The 19293-nt window shown below is 31.8% G+C and overlaps 1 protein-coding gene across 1 annotated transcript; it reads left to right on the top strand.

Annotated features, from left to right (window-relative positions):
* The first annotated feature begins 9619 nt into the window (after positions 1-9619).
* LOC102630495 (pre-mRNA-processing factor 19 homolog 2) lies at positions 9620-17502 on the top strand. Its single transcript, XM_006489577.4, has 18 exons — positions 9620-9838; positions 9936-10021; positions 10340-10411; positions 10532-10594; positions 11247-11333; positions 11720-11864; positions 11957-12078; positions 12302-12418; positions 13510-13605; positions 13723-13782; positions 14654-14728; positions 15065-15169; positions 15718-15843; positions 15925-16002; positions 16085-16181; positions 16507-16558; positions 16861-16931; positions 17029-17502. Exons 1-18 carry the CDS (start codon positions 9826-9828, stop codon positions 17142-17144), a joined length of 1581 nt encoding a protein of 526 aa, XP_006489640.1. The 5' UTR covers positions 9620-9825; the 3' UTR covers positions 17145-17502.
* The last annotated feature ends 1791 nt before the right edge of the window (positions 17503-19293 follow it).

The raw sequence follows: 19293 nt of genomic DNA, 5'->3' as shown, positions 1-19293 counted from the left end.
CATCACACATGCAACATATGATTCCTAAAGTGACATGATCATGATTGATCTAGCAAGACCAAACTTTGAAATATATGCTTTTAATTTCAACTTGGAAAAATCCTCCTTTTGCAACTATATGAGTTGTGGCTATCAATGCCAATTCTCACTGCTTCTGTTCTCGATTGGAAGTTATGCATTTCGTCTCGATTACTTTCATGCTATCCGCATTTTTTGATCGTGAAAGATCAGTAATTTTGACACACGATTCTTTTTTAACTTTTGAGAAAAAGAAATTGATAGATTAGTCTTAAATATGCGTTTTGAAACTCGCAAATATTTACTGCAACATTTTATATCTAAGAATAATGGTCCACTTTACGCGGATAATTCATTATAATTTTGTTATTGAACTTTACAGTCTAAAATAATTTTACTAAAGAATAGAATCCATAACTTATAATTGAATAAGTCAAAAACCACCCACTCATTAATAATGTGAGATATTATTTTTAGAAGTTGATAATATCTCCTTAAAAAAATTTACTTTCATTAAGAGAAAATAATAACCTAAAGTGAGTGGAGCTCAATCTAACATCACATGATTAAGTTTTAGAAGTTCAAAATATTAGAATGATGAATTGGAGGGATAACGAAGTGGAGAGGCAGAAGAAGCTTGAAATTGAAGCTTACTGTTATGCTTTTCAATCAAGAAATTGACATTTTTCTTTTAATGTTTTGTCCACATCAAAGTTTAAATGGGGCATTCTCAACAAAAGAAAATGTCCGAACAGAGTCACTTGTACAGTTGTTCTTCAAATTGAGGTTGAAAATGTCATAACATCAAGTGAGTGCAATTCATTAAGGTAGTGTTTACATTTTGGATTGGAGTGAAAATCCTGAGGAGTGTGAATCCTAAGATTGAGAGTTTAAAGTGGGTGTGGGTGTAGGTTGTTTAATTACATTGGAATGAGAGAATAGAATTGACACTAGAATCAAATTTATGTGTTTACATTGTCTTGGATTGGGAATAAATGTTTTAAATTATAATTTTACCCTTATTTAAAGAATTATAATTTGTAATTAAAAAATTAATAAAAAAATATATTTGGAAAATAAAATAAATATTTATTATATTTATAAATTAATAATTATTAATAATATTCTTAATTATGTAAATCATAATTTTTTATTAATTTTAATTTAAATTATGTGAGTAAAAATTATTAATAATATAAACACAAATGAAACATTATTATTGAGCATATAGTACAAAATTAATATTTTCTTAGAATAAAATATTTATTATTATTAATTAAATAATTAATTAATATTTTATTAAAATTAATGTTTAATATTATTAATTTAAATATAATATTTATTTATTTTTATTTTATTACATTTAATAAAATAAATACGTTTATAATTATTATTTTTAATAAATATGATATTATTTATTTATTTTAATTATGAAGGTAAAAAGGGAAGAGGGGAGAGTGGATTCCCGCTCCCACCTCCCCCCATGGGAGTGGGAATCCCACTCCCCACTCCAAAATTAGGTGGGATCCACGGAGTGGGAATCCCACTCCCCCTTAAAAATGGTAAGTAAATACTGAAGTGGGAATAATCTACACTCCACACTCTCACTCCAAAAAGTAAACACTGCCTAAAAGTGATTGCCACATTTTCGGAATCCAAAATTAACTTTTGTGTCGTGCCTTTTTTTATCATATTCTCCTTTAGTACTTCAAAATTTATCATAAATTCATATTAAATGTTTATTTTATTCAGTCATTGTTTTGAACAGAACCTAATTTTCGTTGAAAGAATACACGAAGAGAATACACGAAGAGAATCAATTGGACTTTTGAGTTGATATTATTGGACCTATATGCATTAATTAATTGTTCTTTTGGTGAAAAAGTAAGATGAAAATGACCTTGTTTTATCCAATAAGAAAAGAAAAAGATGAGAATGACCTTGTTCGTTTCCGCAACCGAGTAATTTTGGTTCTTTGATTAGCATATCATTATGAACATATCCTTTATGTGACGTGCAATAGCGCAGTGGCTCAACTTATCACAAAGAACATTAAAAAAGATATATAGTTACATTCAATTAACCAACCCATGGTTCAATACGCAGTGGAAAAACGATTTCTTCAATGTATTAACTAAATTTTTTTATGGGAAATTATCTATGGTCCACCTTTTTTTTCACCAATTTTTAAAAATATACAATTTTTTTTCAACACTTCACCTGAAGTTTAACTTTTTTCATTGGTCCACTATCATTATAACACTGTTAGAACTTTGCTGACATCATAAGGGTAAAATTATTATTTCACAACGACACAGTAGTGGAAATGTGCAAAACAATATAACTTTAAGTGGAGTTCAGTAAAAAAAAAAGAAAAAATTATGTATTTTTTAAAAAGTTAGAAAAAAACAGGTGGACGGTAGATAATTTCTCATTTTTTATTAAGGTAAAAAAAATGAATTTTCAAAAGCATGTTTTTTCCCAATAAATTTTTGAATCTGTATGGTTAAATTGTGCATGCGTAAATGGGAATATAGGTTCTTTTTTTTGTTCTACGCAGTGGAGCATCAATCGTCTATACGAATCATACATATATGATCAGGTGCGTATGATCGCCCATCATAAATTGCGCGACTGCACTCGCTTGATCAATTTTCATAGATTATATATGATACAAAGGGTAAATTCTAATAGATATTTATATTAATTAGGTACGCGATTGTGCGCACTTGATCAATCTTCATGGATCATATATAGAACGAAGAACAAATTAACACTAATACCGGTTTACATTAATTTCATAGCCTTAGCTGCAGAATTTCTTTTGCTAGCTCAATCCCATAAACATATGTAGAGTACCCTGTCACATTATTAAAAAGATTATCAGTATTTTTTTTAAACAAATTTAATTCTTCACAAATGATTATGGTAGAAGTGGAACTCTCCTTCATGTAAGTTCCATGTAAGTTCTAACAAGTGATTTTACGCTAAGTTATTTAGCGGTTCTTTAAGTTGTTAAAGAACTGACTTGTCATTTATGAAGCCTTAAAAAGAAAAAATGGGGACATCCATGTTAGAGCAGGGCAAAGCTATGGTACCACAGTTGTATGGTACCACAGCTGGATCCAACCATTGAATTTAGCCCACAGTTGTCACCAGAACTAAATCCAATGGCTGGATCCAGCTGTGGTACCATACAACTGTGGCACCATAGCTGGACCCGTTAGAGCATAACACTTTTTCTTTTTTTTTTCTTTTTTTTTAGAATAGAGCATAACACTTAAATTCAAACAACAAAATAGGTACGACAAAATGGGTAAAGGAAATATGATTTAGTAGAACCCTAACTAGAAGAAACTAGAATTAAGTAAGATATAGTTGGTTGAAGCAAAATTTTTATTCTATAATCATTACACAATCTTCCCATGAGAGGGTAGCCAACTATTCCATACTAAAAATAAATTGATTTTCTTTTTGAGATCATAAAAATAGACCTTTTATTTCAATACGAAGATCTGCATGTTTTAAACTGTAAATTTAAAATATGTAATTGACTCGTTAACTTAATAGGAATATATTGTGTTAAACTATAATTAACTAGACATAGTTATTTAGGGTCAAAATTTTCTCGTGACATGAACTTTTTTAAATTCTAACATCCAAACAAATGATAGACAACTATAGCACCAAATATCTCTTTCATTTGGAGTACGGCCTAAATGCTTTCTCCAACAGAATTTAATCAAAAGCTAGCATGAGAGCATCATAAGATCAAGCAGAATAAAGCTCAAAACCAAAATGCAAAATTGGCACCAACTTTGACGGACTTGCATCATCCTAATCAACTTATCATCAACATATGCCTTGTGTTCGCGTGTTTCCTCACCCACCTTACCGAGAGTCTCGATAGACATATGCTATTCTAGTCATATTATTACTTTCATTTATGCCAAATGTTACGCCTATTTTGGCAATTCAGATACCCTTCTAGAGACCTTCCGCTTTGCCTGTTTCGGCAAATATTCGAGTGCAGATGTTATGTAGACAGGTGGGTTTCTTTTGTTAGATAGTAATTAATTTATTTTTGAAAAAAATAAAATAGTCTAATTTCGAATAAAGAATTATGTTAAACTAAAATACGACTCTCTTTTTTGTCATCGAAGATATATATGTATGAAACATATTCCTAGCAACGAGAGGACGTAAGGATCAATCACAAGTGCGGCAATGGCTCACTGATTAAACCTAGTCACATGGATGCCGTATTTATCCGGCCTTGCGGATTCTACATAGATATTATTTGCAACGACGAACGATGGAACATTAATTAAAGAGATCTTGTGTCGTGTGATTATGATTTTGACCTTTTACAATGATTTTTTATCCCTTTACTCCACCACGATTTGGACTCGGCCTATAAAATAAAGCTGGTTGAAAACTATTCAGATAGGTCCGCTGAGACAAATTGTATTTTACTATAAACTTTTTTTAGATGGGCAAAATTCTTGACCACATCCCTAACTAAATTCATTTCCATAAGAGTTGGATTATTGGCACTCCTCTAATCTCCTTATGAAAATCCTTTTTCAATTATATTTATTTTATTGTCAAAAATTTCCTTTTTTTTTCCTCAAATGCACTTCTAATTTTTCATTTAAATTTTTTATTATTAAAACTCAAAGTAATAATATGTTATTTTTTATTTCTTTACATTATTACCCTATACACAAATTAAAAAACTTTTTGGCAGATGAATTTTTGAATGTTAATCATTGGCTTCAATTACACATAGCTTACATTATAATTTGAACGCAATATGAAGAAATATGAAAATAATAATAGCTTATTATAATTTTGTTTAATGTATTTTAGTTAGATAAGAGGTGATATAGCTAGAAAATTAAAAAGGAAAAAATGAATTATTATGAATGTAAATAATTTGTTAGGAAAAAAAAATTACGTGTGTTTAATTCTTATTTATCCTTAACTGTAATTTTATTTGAAGTGAAGTTTTATAAGAATAATGAAGGAGTGCCAATAACTTTACTCTTTCTTTCAAGTTCACAAGATTTTGTTTGAGGAAGGAGCTTAAAACTTGTAAGCAAAGTATAGGCATATGTCTCCATTGTCTCCTGATTACTAATTTTGTATGTCCTTTACGAAATAAGATTGTACTTAAAGTTTATCAAGATCATAGAATTGATGCAATATATAGACCTATATGCTTAGGATTGATATGAAATTTGATCTGAGAAGCAAGTTGTTGGGAGAATTAATGCAGATTTAAAGCAATGCACAAGTAAAATTGAGACAATCTCGCATGCAAGGAGACATATAACTTAGCATTTAAACATTTTACCATATATGTTCATGTCCATGTCCCCTTTGTGTTCTGCCTTAAATGGTTAAAGCCCTAGACTTTTTAAAAAATTGGCCTACACGCATGGACACCATTCAATTAAAGAAATGAGAAAGCCATGTCCAGGCAGGCTGGCACGTTTGAAGGGAATCGTTCTCCTCTCCACAATCACAAAGTTATTATTGGTGCCTCTTAGTGGTGCTTTGTTGTTTCAAAGAATGCTTTATTTTTTGAGAAGAAAATGAAATAGTTGATTTTATGTATCTTCAAAGATTTCTATCGAGTGGTGTATGTTCTTCTCTGCGTACTTTTGTAGCGAACGCTAATTATTTTCAGCATGGGTGATCTTTCAGGTGGTGACATTACATCTCTTTCTGAACAAGATTAGCTTGTTTTATTTAAAAGTAGTATTTTCGTCCTCTGTGTGCATAAGATGATTTTTTTTTTTAATCTAAATATATGGTAGTAGATTTGGCTTAAATTAGGTTTGGACATTTTAGTTATATCATAACACAATTTATTTAGAAACTCTAAACAAATTTCTATTTGTAAATAGACATTAATGATAAAAGATTTTCTTCTAAATATTGAGGTTTTGCAACTTAAATGCTACATACTCATTTATCAATATTTAGAATAAAAAATTTTGGAATAAGTTTTTAAAAAAGTAGAATCATTCTAAAGTAGGAAGAGCACTTTAATTTTAGTAAGTATCGGTGGTGTCTTTTAAACCATTTTGTATTTGGATTTTTTTTATAACTAACTTAGATCATTTTTATCATGACACAACCAGAAATTTCTATCCTATTATAAGACCTACCTAACATATTAATATTTGGATAAACATATCCAAACCGATCCATAATTGGAGGGAAAAAATTTATTTACCTCTACTTAGGGTTGGCAAATTAAGGGCTTTAGCCGGGTTTTTTTAAGCCCAGACCCAAGCCCTTTAGATAAGAAGTGAAAGGGATTGGATTAGGTCGGGCCCAGACTTTTACTTATTTTTTCAAAAATTGTTATAAACTTAAAATAAATTAATAATTATTAAGTTATTATAATCAATAATGAATTTATAAATTTATTTTTTAAAAAAAATAGAGAGCTTGAGTCTGGCCTAAACTTTTTTTCCTAAACCCTTATCCAACCCCTTATGTGTGGAGTCTAGTCCAAAGCTTGTGAAAATAAATTGGGCCGGCCCCGACTTGTTTACCATCCATACCCCTACTCACAATTGTGGGAGGAGAGAGAAGGTCCTTATATTGCTCCAAGGGACTCGAACCTAATCCTTCAATTTCAAGGGAGCATATTCTTTATTTTTGGTTTATCACTTTAGCTTACATCAATTCGAAGAATTTTAGTCGCACGCAAACCAATACTCATGGTGATAAAAATATAATTGTTCATCTTAACAATATACTATGTTAATCTCCTATAAATAGTATACTATGTTAATAATATATTGATCTTGTAAGATTTTGCTTTAAACTTAAAAAAAAAAATTAGGTTGGCAAATGGGCAAATCCCAAATTAATTTTTACTTTAAACTCATCATTTATATTATGTTATAGTTCAAAGTAATCGTGTCGTGGATTTACCATGTATCTAGCAGCCCGATGGCAACCGTTTGAAGGCCACCATTCAATTCACAACATTATGCTGAGGCTCAATTTCTTTCTATTTATTTATCTATATCTATATATCTATATAAAGCTGAGACTACAAGAGGTGACGTGACATTACTATTTCTCATCTTCTTATATTCTTTATTATCTAATATATTGGTTGAGATTAAAAAATAATTACATTACAAAATATTAAAAATAGAAAATACTTATTAGGTTACAAAAGATTACATGTCTCTTCCTCTTTCTATTTAAATTCAACAATATATAACCATTAATAATAATTAATTATAAGTTTTGAAACATTCACTTATTTTATTATGCCAACAATTAAACTTTAGTAGCTTAAAATACATCAATTAATTAATATAGGAATGAATGTTCATTCATCTTCCCTCAATAATGCCATTAGAGCCTAATTTTAATGTCATAATGTCATATTTAATTATGCAACCTTTTGTTTAGTACCTTTAGGTTTCTTCAAACTCCATAAACATTAAGTATTTTATATTACAAAATATTACATATCTCTTCCTCTTTCTATTTAAATTCAACAATATATAACCATTAATAATAATTAATTATAAGTCTTGAAACATTCATTTATTTTATTAAGCCAACAACTAAATTTTAGTGGCTTAAAATATATCAACTAATTAATATAGGTAGGAAGGTTCCTTCATCTTCCCTCACCAATGCCACTAGAGCCTAATTTTAATGTCATAATCTTACATTTAATTATGCAACCTTTTGTTTCGTGTCTTTTGACTTCTTCAAACTCTATAAACATTAAATATTTAAGATTTGTTATGTTTTTTTTTAATTATTTAACCAATATCCTCTTTAGAAATATTCTTGTGCTTTTATTTTTTGACTTATTTAAATTTTTAGTATTATGTGCTTCATGGAGTACTTTTTTCTTTATGAGTTGAATAATGATAAAAATAGTTGGATAAAAAAGGTTAGGCTTTATAGGATTTGGGAGCTGTTAATATCAAGAAAAATGGAGAATTGATTAGTGTGAACATGATTTTTATTGATGAAAATGTTGTATAAAAAATTTCTTCTCCCATTGTTTTCTCTATTTTTTTCCCAATTGTTTTACACTTAATGTAGTATGTTTTTTTTTTTTTTGTTCATAGGAAAATCTAATGCATGCAACAATTAGGAAAAAATTAGTGACAATGTTTAGGCACATATTGAGTGAGGGTTCTTTGTACAATGTCAAGAATTTGCAAGTTGTTTCAACTACAGGCGAGTACATACTACTTTCAAATTAGTATAAGATTATTTTCTTGGTTATAACTTTGCTTAAGAGGTTGGAAGAAGAAATTGTTAAGATTCCGATCAATGGATTCCAATTCATATCTCCGAATTTGATTGATATACGTATGAATGATAACACAATCCTCTCATGTATTTTTTTTAAAATTATTATTGTTTGTTAATCTTTAAGTGTATATTAGAAATTACTGATCCTTATGTTTTAACATGTTTATGTTATTTTTCCATAATATTACAGATGTTGTCGGAAGTTTATGTAGTGTGGGTGATACTGAGATCGTTGGAGCTGGTTGGAAAAAAAAGAGATATAAAAGTTCTAACAGATTAGCAAATTGAATATAATTTGAAACTTATCAACAACTACAAAAGGTATAAGGTTTGTACACTTGCACTATACATATTAATATATATTTTTAAAGTTAACAAAAAAATAATTAACTTTAATAAATATAATTAGTTTTATAAGGCTACTTCATCTTTTTTTAAAAAGTCAATTCATATTTTTTATCAGTTTTATCAAGTGCAAAATAAGAAAAAATGATAATATTAAATTCTTTTTTTAAAGACGCTCGAAGCGCGGTTCTATTTTCTAGTTTATATATAAGAGGGTAGTCGTAGGCATATCCCTAACCAATGTGAGTAGAGTTAACGAAGATAGTCTTAGTAGATTTCTTATTGTAAATATAGGTACCCCAATATTTTATATTTGTAGCTCTTTCTTCATAAAATTAAAAAAAGACAAAAAATTACTCAATTAAATATTACTATCATCTCGATTAAATTTACTAAATTGTAAACATATTTTTTCATAACAAAATTATTATTATTATTAGGTAATATATTTCTTCATCGATTCAAAATTATTTTGATTTTTATTAAAAAAATTAATTATATCACATATTAGAATTTAAAGATAATTAGGGTTCAATATTTTGTGAAAATATAATAATTTAGTTAAATTCATAATAATCCTTTTATGTAATTTCTTGTAGTAATAGAATTATGGTTAAAAAAAAAGGGATTATACGTGGATATTAAAGAGTGAAAAATATTACTCAGATATAATAGATTAAGAAAATTGAGTGTGCGTTTGGGACTGCTGCGCTGTTATTATAGGGGATATTCCCCTTGAATTTAGGGTGGGGAGCAGCTGCCCCAAATGGATGCTGAATATGGGATGAAGGATAGAGCAAATTTAGAATTTAATGGGGTCTATTAAGCAAACTGAACAGTGGTCATTATATTTTGAACGTAGAGGCCCAAGCCCAAAATATCAACATGAAAGTGTTTCGTGAGTATTTACATATCCCAGGAGACCCAACTCGGTCGCTTTGGTTCCATTTACGTATCCCTAAATATCAACACGCTCCCTTCTCCGGTCTCCCTCGCTCTCTCTCTCTCTCTCTCTCTCTCTCCTCTTTTCTCTTTACCCCTGCTGCTCCGTCCATTCTACTCGCAAATCAAGTAGAAAAACTAAAGCAGCGTCGTTTCGCTCCTCCGCAAGTCAACTGAAGCAACCAGTGCATTCTCACTGCCACAATGAATTGCTCAAGTAACTCTCTCTCTCTCTCTTTTTCACTTTCATTTTCCCCGGTTAAAGGCACCATTTTATGAACTAATTCCTTGATTTCTTTTGTTCGTCCGTACAGTCTCCGGCGAGGTGCCGGAAGAGCCTGTCGTTTCGAAGAACTCAGGTTTACTCTTCGAGAAGCGCTTAATCGAGAGACACATATTGGTATGCTTTTTTTTTTTTACTTTTCTTTTTTTTTTAAAACTTAAATTCTAGGGTTCCAGTTTCTGTTTCTGTTTTCTGTTTTCTGTTTTCTGTTTCACATTCTTTAGTTAAACATATAAGCTATATAATTTAATTTTCTTGTAAACTGAGTTTAGGGCTTCGTGTTGTTTATTGTTTAGTTACTTACAATGTTTGAATTTGATTTTACTTATGAATTCCCACTCGTTATGCAGGTTTAGAATTAATGGTTTAATTATATATCTGTATCACAATTTGACAAGTTATTTATCTATTTATTTATTTATTTTTGTGCATTAGGATTATGGAAAATGTCCGGTTACAGGGGAACCACTTACTATGGATGACATTGTTCCAATCAAAACAGGCAAGGTATGCTTGGCATCAATTCTTCTTGTTGCTTTTTTTGGTTAGTTGGAAGTTCTCGTCATCATTATTTAATGTGCTCTTGTGTGATTATTTTTTTCTTTTACTTAATGGCTTGCCAAGCAGATTGTGAAGCCCAGACCATTGACAGCTGCTAGCATTCCTGGGATGCTTGGAATGTTCCAGAATGTATGCGTTTCTGATTTATTGCCCTGTGCCTTCTGTGTTAAATGTATAAGTTTGTCTGTAAGGATGTTTTAGTCAGTACTTAAAAAGAATTTGACTTTTGACTTCATTCGTTTTCCATAAACGTCTTTTTTAGCATATTACCAATTTGCTGCCAAGTTATCAGCTTGTAATAAGCTCTGATTCTTATGGAGATCTTTTTCTTTCCATGTAACATGCAGTCTCCCAGCTTTTAGCCTGTGTTTTTCATCCATATTATTGTATTGTTTCTTTATCATTAGGTCTCTTCATTCCATAATAATTTAGAATGTACGACATAGATATTATGTCTTAGTGTTTTCTTGCCAATTACTTCTATGCCAGATTTATCCAGTATACTTTACAAGATAGAGCTATCGTAAGATTTTTGTTTTGGGATCCCTTGTTCTGTGCTCTTTTAATTTTTTTAATTTTTAATTTTGAAAAGTGATACATCTTTTATAAATAATGGTAATTGTACATTATTTAATGCATTTACAATTTTTTTACTGTAATGTTGCTGATTTCTTGGCGACACTTCTTCAAACTCAAGATTTGAATTGATACTAAATTTTATATTTTAATATATGATTCTTTATGATATTTCCTGACAGTCACATCGTTTGTCTAATTGTAGGAATGGGATGGTTTGATGCTATCCAATTTTGCTTTGGAGCAACAACTTCATACGGCAAGGCAAGAGCTAAGTCATGCATTGTACCAGGTGATAGCATCTTAGGTTATGCCTGCTAAAGTTTAACTCTCATGTTGTCTCCTTACGTGGGGCATTTATTGTATATGATACGTATCATCTGTTTGATGGTATTGACATACGTACTGTATTGTGCTAGCTGAAGTTAATGAGAATATGAGGTTGCTGCTAAATAATTGATTTTTGTAGATAATTAGTTTACATGCTTGCTCCTATCGCTATGAAATGTATTTATCCGGAAAATAAGTATTGAGCCTTATTATTTTTTCCCTTAAAAAAAAAAAAGAAATACATATTTGCACTTTATGTCTTACTTTGTTTGACGATAGCCTATACAAATTGCGATTAAATCATCACTTGAGCGGCTCACTGACCCTATCATATTTATTTGTCCTTAGCATGATGCTGCTTGTCGTGTGATTGCTAGACTTAAAAAGGAAAGGGATGAAGCAAGGTCATTACTTGCGCAATCTGAAAGACAGATAATGCCTGCAGAATCAACTGCAGTTACATCTAATGCTGCTCTTAGCAATGGGAAAAGAGGTTCTTTCTCTTGTGCAGTTTTAGGTTTACTTTTGTTTCAGTATCTTTCAGATTAACCTTTTACTTATTTATTATCTCATTCGATATCTTAGCCCCTGAGGATGAGGATTTGGGCCCTGCTGGAAAGAAATTACATACTGGAATTACTCCTGCTATTATTGCTGAGCTGACAGACTGTAATGCGGCTCTTTCACAGCAGCGGAAAAAGCGGCAGGTACTCTTATAGATGGGGATGATTATACTAACACAAGTTTCATCTGTGACTTTCTCTTTGTTTGATTTGTAATATCTCATCTATTTTTCCTCTTTGCCTCTTTGTTATGTTTTAGACATTTAATCAGACATTTTGCACAATATTGTTCAATGATCTTTAATTTCTGTTTATTAGTACTTCTTTTTCTTTTTCATCTCTCCTTCTTAATGTCTTCTCTTTTCAGGTTCCTCCAGCTTTGGCTCCCATTGATGCTTTGGAGAGGTATACTCAGCTTGCTAGTCATCCTCTTCACAAAACTAGCAAACCTGGCATTGTTTCTCTCGATATCCATTACTCCAAGGTATGTTATCCTGTCAGTTTAATTTAATTAATGAAATCTCTGGATTATTTGAAACCACATTTAGGGGGTCGTAGTAGTTTAGTGTGCGTGTAGTGAAGGCATATTCTGATTTGTTATAGTTTAGCGTGCATGCAGAAGGCAGATTCCGATTTGTTATAGTTTAGTGTGCATGCAGTGAAGGCAGCTTCTGATTTGTTATGTGAATGATGTATTAATTTTCATACCAAGGTTGAGGCAGGTCTTCAGTCCACAGCTCTTGTGTTGCATTCTCACGCTCTTGGTTTCTTAAAATCCTCTCCTTATCTACAACCTTTCATTTGGTAACAACTGTCCCAACACTTGGTTCAAATACCACATTTCCTGTTGTTGAACTGTGGTTATTGTCATTTATGAATCTTTCAATTTATTTTTGTTAGATGCCTATGGTAATTACCCCTAACTCTAGCATTAGGTTTTCGCTTCAAGGTATACTGGTATAGGCAGTTGCTCCTTCAATACTGCTGTATAAATTGTTGTTCTTCTATATCTGCCTCTTGAAGAATAGATTTGAAACTTAAATCCACTGTAATTTTACCAGAAATGTGCCTAAACAATGTACATGGATAAAATGAGGTGGGAGAAGATGCTGAGATGGAAAGGTCAAATTGTAGATTTTTCATTTTTTTCTCAGAAGCTGGCTTAAGTGATACTTCTGTTTAATAGGTATTATATGAACTTTGTATATGCAGAATGAATTTGTCATGTTGGTGGGCTATGAGGTGGGGGAAATTTTGATGTTTAACTTTAAAATAGTTGAGAAAGTGATGGATTCTTATTAAAAATTTGTAAAGATGATTCCACTTGGCTTGCCATGGAAATTGAAGATTTATTTCTGGAAATTTTGAATATTGACGCACAAAAGGGTTGTAAGCCTAATCTTGCACATGGACTCACAACTTCAGCTAGGAGTTTCAATACAAGTTTATTGTTCTGGATATTGATATGCTTTCTTGACACTTTAATATTAGTTAAATTTTATTTAATTACGACTCATTTATGATTCTAATGCCTTGGTTAAAGCTTTTGACTTCTTTTTTTGTTTTTATTATCAGGATGTCATTGCAACCGGAGGAGTTGATACCAATGCTGTACTTTTTGATCGACCATCAGGACAGATCGTCACTACCCTGAGTGGTCACTCAAAGAAGGTTTCTTTTTTTTTTTTTACTTTCTTTTTCCGTTCTCCCTTCATCCCCCACCCCCCCCCCCCCCCCCCCGGCGTTTTCATTTAAATTTTATTGTCTGAGACATTGTTACCTTGTTAGGTTACAAGCGTTAAATTTGTCACAGAAGGTGATCTATTCTTAACAGGCTCGGCTGATAAGGTAGGTCATTCTCAACTTTTTCTGCCTCAGATTTCTAGTCTGGTTTGTTTGTGGTCTTCTCAATTTGATATTATACAAGCATTACATTTGATGGTTCTGAATCATTTGTTATATTTTATATTCTATTCAAATATAAAGTGGAAGATTTGATTATCTATTTTTCTTTCAATAATTGATCCATGAGACTTTGGAGGAATTGGGGTTCATTTACTTTGTGCTTCTACTTTTGGATTGGGGAACTATGGCCATACACCTTTCAGCACTGTGATATGCTGGATTGTAGGTTGTGAACATGTCATTACTGAGAACTTCAGCTTGACAGTGCATACTTAGTTGAGATGCCAATTGTTCTTCTGTAGCAGCAATGTATGAGAGGAAAACTAAATTATCCTATAAATTAGGACAAATGATGAACATCTAGTCAAGTCAGGATAGATGTTTCTCTTACGGCATTAAACAAAATACGATATGCCAATTGTTCTTCTATAGCAGCAATGAATGAGTGGAAAACCAAATTATCCTATAAATTGGGGTGAATGATAAACATGTAGTTATGTTGGGATAGATGTTTCTCTTCCAGCATTAAACAAAACATGATATATTAAGGACTGGTTTGATGGCTGTTCCGTGTCTAGAATACCATATAACTTTTGTCTAGAAAAGTATGTTCAATGGTCGTATATTTCTCAGTGTTGGTGTTTGTATCATTCTCTGTATGGATTTATTTTTAAACGGGATGTTGTGCTACTCCTTAGCCACTTAGAATTTTAGCCTACTTGATTGTGATTTTAATTCATATGTGTGAACTACTTCATTTTCCACTTTGGTTTTAGCATCTCTTTCAATCTTGATATGTTTCTTTATGTTGCAGACTGTTCGTGTGTGGCAAGGATCTGAAGATGGAAATTATGATTGTAAGCACACTTTGAAGGATCATACTGCTGAGGTAAATATGTTCTTTCAAGCACGTATTTGTTTTATAACCAGTGAATCTTGTAGCATCATGTATGAATTACAGTTGCAAAATGGTGGATACTGTGTACTTGAATTTGTTATGGAGTGAATTATTGTTGATACACTGTAAAATATTTGATATCCTTGATTTCTTGATGACCAAGTTCCTATGTGTTGTGGACATCGTGACATGACACAAATTTTGTCAGATTAGCCTACTTTAAAGTTTTTTTGTTCTTTCTATTTTATTCTTGTCTGAGTGCATACCCTACATTTGCTCTTCATTACTTTATTGTGCTATATTTTAATGTAAAATGATATGCCTCAGGTGCAAGCTGTCACAGTCCATGCCACGAACAAATACTTTGTGACTGCTTCTCTGGATAATACATGGTGCTTTTACGATCTTTCTTCTGGTATATGCCTGACACAGGTATGATCTCTCTATCCTTCCCCTCCTTCCAGTTTCGGAGTTGTGAAAAAGTGCGTTGTATTTTGTTTTTGTTCATTTAATAGACTTGAAATGCCAAACTGATTGTACTTATTATGTTCCATTGATGGAGTCAAGTCACAGAATCCGTGATGCTATTAAGAAGAGTGATATGTGTTGTATGAAATATTTTTTTATACTTGTTTGCTGGTGGTGAAGAGCAAAACAGGGTGGATTTATTCTTTTCTCTTTTTCAGTTGTAAAGAAATTAGAGGGCAGGAAAAATGGGGTTATAGTGCCATCGGTCCAAGCCCACAAAACTTGATGATTCCATATTGGAAGGAATAAAGTCCTTAGAGGGGAATCTATTTATATCAGTGAAAATGTAAATTAATGATATTTTCAAAAGTGTCCTGTGGTCAAATTCAACATATGAACTTTTTTTTCCCTACTCAACTCATTGAAAAAATAACAAAAGAAATTAACATGTTGTAACGAAAAATTTATTGTCCTCCACCACTGGACAAGTGGAATAACATTTATTTCTGCAGGTTTCAGATGCTGGAACCGACGGTAGACCTGAAGGTTATACATCTGCAGCTTTTCATCCTGATGGTCTCATCCTTGGAACGGGCACCTCAGAAGCTCTTGTTAAGATTTGGGATGTGAAAAGTCAGGTTGTGAAATTATCTGATGCATCCTCTTGTGGTTAAATTTATTCTTCTTTACTTTCTTTAATTTCTTCTAATGGTTTGCAGGCGAATGTGGCGAAATTTGATGGACATGTTGGAGCAGTTACAGCCATATCCTTTTCAGAAAATGGTTACTACCTTGCGGTAGGTTTTTAACTGTTAAGAGTAAGTAGTGGATGTAGGATCTTATATGTCATGATCTGACTGAAATGTTTGAACTGGACAGACGGCAGCCCATGATGGTGTGAAGCTGTGGGACCTGCGTAAATTGAAGAACTTCCGGTCATTTGAATCTTCTGATTCTGAGACGCCTACCAACTCAGGTATGTGTTAGCTTGATTTTTCTTGCTTTATAGCTGTCCTCTTTCTTTGCCATGGAATTATTTATATGCTCTTTGTGTACAACTCATTCTAAATCTTATTAATTCATTGTATGAGCTCATTGGAAGGTTGTGGAGCTTGCTTTTGCGAGTAGTAGTTTACTATTACTTTTCATCTCCTTTTGTTCAAGAAACTAAATGTGGTTTATGTGATCTTCTGTCCATGTTGGAAAGAGCTCAAAATTCTTTACTTCTGTCACTTCAATTTTTACCTCTGAAATATATGTCATAGCTTTGTATAATGGGGCTTGATTTCTGGTTCTTGCAGTGGATTTCGACCATAGTGGATCTTACCTCGCAGTTGCAAGTGCAGATATAAGGTAAGTTTTTCTTATGGACCTTGAAGGGACTATCGTGTTTGGATATTTTGTGATTGGAGTAGGACCACTACTCGTGTGTATGCATTCTATAAAAATGAGCCTGAAGATTATAATTGGATCTTTTGTGGTTGGAGTAGGAGCACTGGTCGTGTGTATGCATTCTATAAAAATGAGCCCGAAGATTATAAATTTATATCATATAATTGGTGAAGTTGCACGAACAAATGACTGAGTATTTTGAAGTCTCAACTAATTTGTAGCCTAGTCTTCATATCATATTGATAAGTTACATGCTTCTGCAGAGTCTACCAAGTGGCCAGCGTTAAAGCTGATTGGAATTGTATCAAAACTTTTCCTGATTTATCAGGCACAGGTGCTGCTTCTTTCTTGTTTCTATTTGTGCTTGGCCAGACCTGTAGTTAACGAGTCGCTGCATTTGATTGATACTATGAAATCTGTTCTGTTTGCAGGTAAGGCAACTTGTGTGAAATTTGGTCCAGATGCGAAATACATTGCTGTGGGATCAATGGACCGCAATCTACGTGTATTTGGTCTGCCTGGCAATGATGCTCCATCAGAATCATAGAGCATTCTAAAACTTAACCAATTTGAGAGGTGGGCACTGCCATTTTTTGCAGCCTCCATTAGTGTTTTTGTTCCGTTGGAGATGACGTGATTGGTGGAGTGCTGCTAGTTCTGGTTCCTTACATGTCTCTGTTCCTAAATTGTGGCATAGTGTTGTAGACCGGGTCTGGGATTCGAGGGCGAAAAAAATGGGGAAACTGTTTCTTTACAGCCAATCTTTTGTATCACCTTCACTGTTAAACTTTCAAAATAATTACCCTGTTTATTTTGTACTACTGTTATTATTTTTCAGAGAATCTACTGTTTTACGGATGCTAACTTCCATTTGAAACTTAATATCAAAATTGCTTTTATGAGCACACCTGGGTGATTGGCCATGTTCTTGGGGTTGCTTTTATGAAAATGAATGGGCATGGGCTAGGCACAGTAAGGTTTTTTTTTTTAGTATGTACTGAGTCTCTCAAGTCAATCATGCCAAGTGAGTTTAGTTATCATCACCATAATTGAGAATTGTTATTTTTGCTCTTTTTTGATGTTTCTTATTTAATTTGTTGTCTCATTTGCATTAGTCAGAGAGAGTGACTAGATACAGAAGGTTTTCAATCTTTTACTATGTTTAGTTTAGGATAGCTTGCGTTTATTTTTGACGATCGAATGATGTGCCTTTTTATATCTTTTGCATTGAAATATGCGGTGATCCAAAATTCTCAAGCATGCATGTTCTGCTTCTACACATGATTTGACCCATTATTTGTGGCACCCGCATGCACCACCAGTGCTTTGAAGCATTTTGCAATTGATTTTAAAATAATTAGGATGTTTTCAATTTTCCCTTTTTGATAATTAATTGCTTTGGTATATATCTCAAATTGCTCCATAATTAGAGACGGCCAAAAAATCCAGGCCTGGCCTGGGTCGTAAAGGGCTTGTCCAACCTTGGTCAGCAGCGAATGAGCTGAAAATTTAAAAGCCCACTGTAGATGGGCTTGTATATGGGTTCATAAGCTCAGTCTTGGCCCAAACTTTATATTTTATAAATATTTTATTTTATTTTATATATTATAAGCTTTTTATTTTAATATATATATATATATTCTACTTTGTATATTTGATTATTAGTCTGTTATATATTGTATAATCAACTAATGATATTTAATTTATGTAACGTCAAATTTCATAATTTTAAATTATAGAAATTCGGCTTTTATTAGAAAACATATATGACTATAACACTTATTAATAAGGATATTAAAATTATAAATAGGTTATTCATTGGGTAAATTTTGGAAAAAGTTTATTTTTCTAAATTTAATAGGGTTTTTTAAGACTCCCTATAAATTCATATTTTTCTCCCTTCTATAACCCTGAGTCCACGACATTTTCTTCTTTTTCTCTACTACTCATCTTGCCCTTGCATACTCAAGGATTCAAACCTTTGTTTAAGAGAGAATTATAACGGTTGGTATGTTTACTCACCCTATTCTCCACAAATTTTCCTATCACTCTATTTAGGGTTTTAATTGGCATGATTTTAGATTGGTACTGATCATAATGCATGATTTAGGATGTGTTTAAGTTCTGTTTAGGGCTCTGATTTATTGTTGAGTCTTGTTAATCAATTCTTAATGTATTAAGCACACTGGACAATTTTGGACAGCATGAGTATCTCGAAATTAAACATATATTTTCTGAACGATTCTTCTTAAGAACCTTATCTTTCTGAAAACTAGACATGTAGGGCTTATTTAATAAATTTTGTTTCATGAGATTTGACTTCGTTTTCAATTTTATATGTATTTTCGAAACAGACACCGCTGCACTGTAAAACTGCGACTTCAGCAGAATAATAAAATTCACAAAATTATTTGCAGTACCAAACGAGTTCGAAAAATTCTGAAATTTTAAACAGAGATTGATATATATGTCTAGTATTCACAGTTTTAATTTCATAATTTTCTGATTCGTATCTGAGTTTATAAAAATCTTAGAATCTGTTTTGTTCAGTTAAGGTATTGTGAAAAAGTTTCGAATTTTTCAAGAAACAAATAGTTTTGAAAATATTTTTGATATCAGATCTTCTTAAAAATTTTACATGAGATACCTATGGATGTTCAGAATAGTTCTGCAGAATGTTATGTCATTTTGATTTT

Source organism: Citrus sinensis, chromosome 1 (assembly GCF_022201045.2).
Source record: "Citrus sinensis cultivar Valencia sweet orange chromosome 1, DVS_A1.0, whole genome shotgun sequence".
Lineage (NCBI taxonomy): Eukaryota > Viridiplantae > Streptophyta > Magnoliopsida > Sapindales > Rutaceae > Citrus > Citrus sinensis.
This window is presented reverse-complemented; position numbering and strand designations above follow the sequence as displayed.